Here is a 5,804-nt window from a genome sequence, read left to right on the forward strand (position 1 = left end):
GGGTGAGGCAAAGGGTGAGGCTGCTGGTGGTGGGGGTGGGGCGAATGGGAGGTCATGGCGAGGGCGGTGGCGTCACGTTGAGAGGCGCAGGAGGCGAGATGGGAGAGGAGGCGGGAGCGCAGGGGGTCGCTGGAGTCCAGGCCCTCCACGGCGCTCAGGTAGCGGGAAACCTCCGTCACGCACTCCCTGAAACCCAGAGACAGGAAGTCCAGCGCCAGAGCGTGGGCGTCAAAATAACCTACAGGGAGAGAGAGAGACTGTTACCATGACGACGGGCTGATGATACAGAAGTTAAAGGGCCAGTGTTTGTATTTACTGACATCTAGTGGAGGAGTTACACACTGCAACTGAATACTGAAGAGTTACAGTTTGTTACATTAATATAAAATAAAAATAAAAACATAAGAATCATTTTATTTTTGTTACTTAAGAATGAGACGTTTTTATCTTACTGTAAATATTACAACATTATCATTACTCTGTCACATACTGTACTATATTACTTCTATCTTTACTGTCATATATTGTATTATATGGTTTGTTTTATATGTTCATAGCTTTAAATACATTTTATATTTCCTGTTCTATAGATACTGTGTTAGATATTGTAATATAATTATTATATTTATAATATTATTAATGGGATAATGGCAGAAGTGTAATGGCGTCCAGCTGGATGGATCACAGCGTTGATGTTCAGCTTTTAAATTGTTCCTAATGTGTGTAACTTTATATATTTTATGTGATTTGTGTTTTATTATGAGTCTAAATGTTTAAACGCACAGTGACAGTAACATCTGCCTCAGATTATTAATGATCGGCTGTTTGCTCTGTCTGACTTTACGCTGCCACTGCTGTTGAACACAAACAAACGCTGCAGATAGACGGCCTGTGAACGCAGCCAACGCTGACCCCCGCCTCCTCCCTCACACCTCCTCCCCCCTCCTCCCCCGCCGGCTTTATAAAAGCAAACAGCGCTGCTCAGGGTCAAGTGCTGCTTTTATCCCCGCAGCGTTTTCCCATGCACTCACCACCTCTGTCTCTCACACACTCACACACTGACTTCAAACAACCAATGCTGACAGGTTGTTAGAAGCTGCACTTGAACGCATCATAAAGCTGCTCTGAGTGGACAAAGACAGATAAAACTCAACAGACTCAAACTGAGAATATTTCTGATTAAATCACTGAATCTAAATCTTATTAATCTTGTCCAAAGTGCTGTAAGGCCTCCGTACACAGTGGAGCTGTTCTCCATGTGCTCCTCGTACGTTTGAAACCCAAACTTTGGAGCAGCGTCCCGCTTCCAGCTTCACTGTGGCTGTAATATGGAACAAAGACTGGAAGAGTTTCACTTCATATAATTACAACCATCAGCTGATATACTACAGCGTTTATTTATTTACCTTCAGGTTAAACTGACTCCTGATGTTTATTAACACAATTAATTAATATTAAAAGCCTTTTAATATCTCTCAGCTATTTACTCATAAGAACAGTTAAAAACATGTTTCATTTATTCTTCTTTCAGTTGTTAAATTGCAGCTGCAGTACGTACGGCGGATTGCTGGTTCGATCCCAGTCTCTGGTGGTTTACAGGCACGATGACCACGTTACGGCGTTACAAGAATTTATACCTGCGTGCTGGTGTGTCTGCGCCAGACAACACCGACAAACACCAGTTGGCACAGACACTGGAAGTTCATCTGTTCATCACAAGATATCTCGCCTTCACGGAAAAGTCCATTCTCACTGTGTGCACTGCTATATTGTGGTTATATTGTGGATATATTGTATATATATTGTGGTTATATTGTGGATATATTGTGGATATACTGTGGTTATATTGTGGATATACTGTGGATATACTGTGGTTATATTGTGGATATACTGTGGTTACCTTTCCCTCCTGTAGCCTGCAGAACCTTCAGATGATCCACAGTCATCTGCAGAATCTCTGCCTTCTCCAGTTTGGCCGAACCCTAAAAAAAGCGACCAGGAGTTAAAGCAGGAAGCACCTGAACGCTAAAATAATAAGGAACCCAACAGTTCAACAACAGCAGCAGATAACGTACCTTCAACCACAAACTCAATGTTTCTGTTCCACTGCTTCATTTTAACAGAAAACCACCTGATTTCACTGGAAACGGCTCGATGAACGACTGACCGCCAGCTCGTTTTTAGATCATTTGGACTTTAATTCCACTAAAATATCAACTTAAAGGACCAGTGACCCTGCACACTCTGTATATTTCACTGTGTCCAATGTGCACTGAACCTCCCGTCTGATAGGCTCAGAGGAAGCAGTAAGAAGTAAGGTAACTGGTAGCAGCGTCTGTTGGAGATACTGCAACCTGAAGTTAGCGTGTTAGCTCGATGTCTGTTAGTGAGCTTGTGGATGAGCATCGCTGCGTCTTCCTGGTGCCACTGACACTGATTATTGATTATTTATTGCTTCTGTTTGGTTCTCACCTGCTTCTCGAAGGCCGTGGGGACGAGACGCCGTAACTCCGACAGACTGTTGTTGATTCGGTCTCTGCGTCTCTTCTCGATAATCTGACAGAGAAAAAGAATCAAAAGGTCAAAGTGAGTCTTTAAACACAACAACAGCAGCGTCAGTGTTCTTCATCAGTGAAATACCCCTCTGCGCTTCTTCCTCGCCATCACTTGAGTGGTCGTAGTCGGCGATCCACATGTGATGTACGCCGTCTTCATGTGCCTGAAAGACACAATCATCAGGACGTAAATGATGGTATTTGTGCAGCTGAGCAGTTATTGAGGCTGTAATTGAGCCTGCTGCTACAGGAGAAAGATCTTATTTATTATTGTATATTTAACTATATGAGGAGTTTTAGTATTTTAAGGACAAATTTCTCTCCAAGAAATCATTTTTAAAGACAGATATTGAATTACTTTGTCTATAATGTGTTTTTTCCAGCTGTTTCCTGCAGCTGTGAGTACATTTAAGATTAAGAACAATGTTTGAATATTTCCATTTTAAGCTTCTTTATATTTTATATCTCAAAAGGGAAATATTGAACTTTTTATTACATTTATTATAAAGCTGAACAAAATATTACTTTTTTAAAATTTCACCAGAAAAACACGTAATTATTTTATAATTAACATTAGCTTAGCAGTAAAATCCTACTTTATTAATCTAATAATATCTATTAATTGGTTGATTGATTACCTGCTGATACACACATTTATACCTGCTGAACACAGACAGGTTTTAGAGGCTGCTGAAAGGGATTGTGGGAAACGTGGGACATATATGGAGTCAGTAATTAGAGTTGAAGCAGGTTGAGGGATTAAAATACCTTCTGTCAGCTGAATCACTGATTGATGAGATTTAACTGTTATTTAAAATATGTTTGGTGACTTTAGTTCAGTTTATGTGAAACATGTTTAGTGTCTGTTTATATATATATTATATTAATTAATATTCTTTAAGCACATTGATCTGTATAAACTTTATGATAATGCAGGTTGTTCAGTACAGTTCTGTTAGGTCACTTTAAACCATCAGTTTCATCTTTTCATCTGTTTCATATCCAATAATAAAGTGTAAAGTTATCATCTGAATATTCAGTAAAAACCATCTGCAGACTCATTTATAAAAACACTTCAAACATTCAAACATTAATGGCCTGAATGATTCTGAATCAATCCACAGTAAGATAGAGGAATGTTTTCCTCCTCACTCACCCTGGATAAACGCTCTCCCTGCCCACATCGATGGGCTCCTCCACATCACTTTCTGCCGAGCTGCTGTCCTCACACGGCCGCTTCATGGTGCGCGGACGGCGGGGAGGGCTGCGCGTCTCTCCCCGGGAGGGGGGCGCGGAGGTCCGGAGGCCGATTCAAGTTTCCCCCTCTGAACCAAACTACCTGTTTCAAATCCGTTGATATATCTATAGAGAATGCACGAACTACAGCTCTATCACTCTGATATAGTTAGTGTGCTTTTACAGGAATATCAGAGCAGATTTAGAGACAATCTGTTTATTCCAGCTGATCCGGTTTCTCCTCCAACAGTTTCTCCTCCAACAGTTTCTCCTCCTGCAGAATGATGAAATTAATGATCCAGATAAATGAGCCAAAAACGCCTTCAGCAAAAGGAACTTGGTGCGAATCTTCCAATCTGACTGTTGTCAATAAAAGTCTGTAATAATGTTCAATATTATTAATTATTCAATCCGAAAATTAATTCTTCGGAGCCTCCAGGAGTTTGTTTCCAGCGGTGTGTGTCCGGTAAATAGTCCGGGGCAGGTGGCCCGTGTGTCGGCTGCAGACTGGACTGGTGACCGGTGTGTCCTCCTCCTCCTCCTCCTCAAAATCCTGTTATCAATGGCGAAACTCGGTTCCGCCAACGCCTCGCCACACCCTTCGAGTGAAAACTCAGCGGTTGATTACTATTTATCATGACTGGGTCTTAAGATTTGAACACTAATCTGACGGTCGATCTTGATCGGTTCTCTCCGAGGAGGTTTGTTAAAATACAACGTGTGGCACATCGGGTAAAAAGACTTCCTGTTGGTTCTAAATATCAAGAGTAGTTTTTAATGAGCTTCCCTCTGAAGTTGCTTTCCTCCGATATACGATGTACCAGCCTGAGACAGTGAAACTATCAAATATCAGCTATCATACGCCTTTGTTATTGACATCCAGGACGCTAAAAGATTAAGAGCCACCCGGCGGCGAGTTCTCGTATTAAAGCTTTATGTAGGAGGCGGCACGGAACGGCGCGACGAGTTCAGCCAATGAGAGAGTGCTGACATCTGAGGGTCATCAGTTCGTGGTGTGTGGTGTGGGGTGTCGTGTGATTATATTCCTTCATTAAAAGCCTTGGTTCGTATTGCAAAAAGATTATACAGGTGTGAAGAAAGACGGCCGGGCCTTCATCGTGTGGTCCTGTGTGTGTGTGTGTGTGTGTGAGAGAGTGTGTGTGTGTGTGTAAGCCTCTCTCACACGACTGATTGGGTCTTCAGTGTGGGAACGGTCTCTCAACCCAACACACACACACACACAGCAGACAACACACATTGGTCCCTCTTAATGCCGTGGTTTCTTACTGAGGGTCTTGAGCTAATACTGGGGGCGGTCCTATGGAAATAAGGAGCAAACTACAGACCCATAACTCAAGAGCGGAGGATTGTATTTTTACTGGTGCGCATCATAAACGTATTTTCATTATGTATTGTATGTACAGAGAGACATTATTCTTGATTTATGCTTGAAAAATTCATTAGTTTGTCCGATTAAATAAGATTTAAGAACAAAGGACAGGTGGTTAAAGTTTTCATGTAGCAGAAACACTTGTTGATGTCTTAAAGGGAACAGGCGTTCACTTTGTATAACGGCATCTTAAACGGGAATTTATTACGGACATTACAGACTGTATACTATATATTAAACATCACAGCACTAACACATGCTTTTAACGCGTAACAGTAAAGAAAAAACTGCTTATTATCAACTTCGCCTGCTTTCTATACAGGACTATTTTTTGACTATCGAAGTGAGGCCTCATTCTCCCACACACAACACACCCGCACACACACTTCACAACACACCTCCAGCACACACACACACACACGACACACTCTGAACCAGCACAGGCGGTACTTATCAGGAGAGCAAGGAGGCAGCCTGCCCAGAGCTGCAAAATCTTCCAATGCTCAACATGGTGTGTCTTGAGTGCACGTGGGCGGTCCAGTGTGCGCGGTGCACGTGTGTGTGTGTGTGTGTGTGTGTGGTGTGTGCTGTGTTCCCAGGCTCCGGTCGGGAAAGCTCCAGCA

General features: G+C 42.3%; 1 protein-coding gene across 1 annotated transcript; it reads right to left on the minus strand.

Moving 5' to 3' along the window:
* Window positions 1–4,320, minus strand: LOC118340562 (hairy/enhancer-of-split related with YRPW motif protein 2-like; the record flags this gene model as incomplete). Its single annotated transcript, XM_035678617.1, is given in 5 exon segments — window positions 1–238; window positions 1,901–1,982; window positions 2,473–2,556; window positions 2,641–2,719; window positions 3,712–4,320. Coding segments are annotated over 5 exon segments (569 nt in total), but the record flags the coding sequence as incomplete, so codon positions are not given.
* Between the last annotated feature and the right edge of the window lie 1,484 nt (window positions 4,321–5,804).

Source organism: Morone saxatilis, unplaced genomic scaffold (genome assembly GCF_004916995.1).
Source record: "Morone saxatilis isolate NCDOM2014 unplaced genomic scaffold, NCSU_SB_2.0 Contig7, whole genome shotgun sequence".
Classification (NCBI taxonomy): Eukaryota; Metazoa; Chordata; class Actinopteri; family Moronidae; genus Morone; species Morone saxatilis.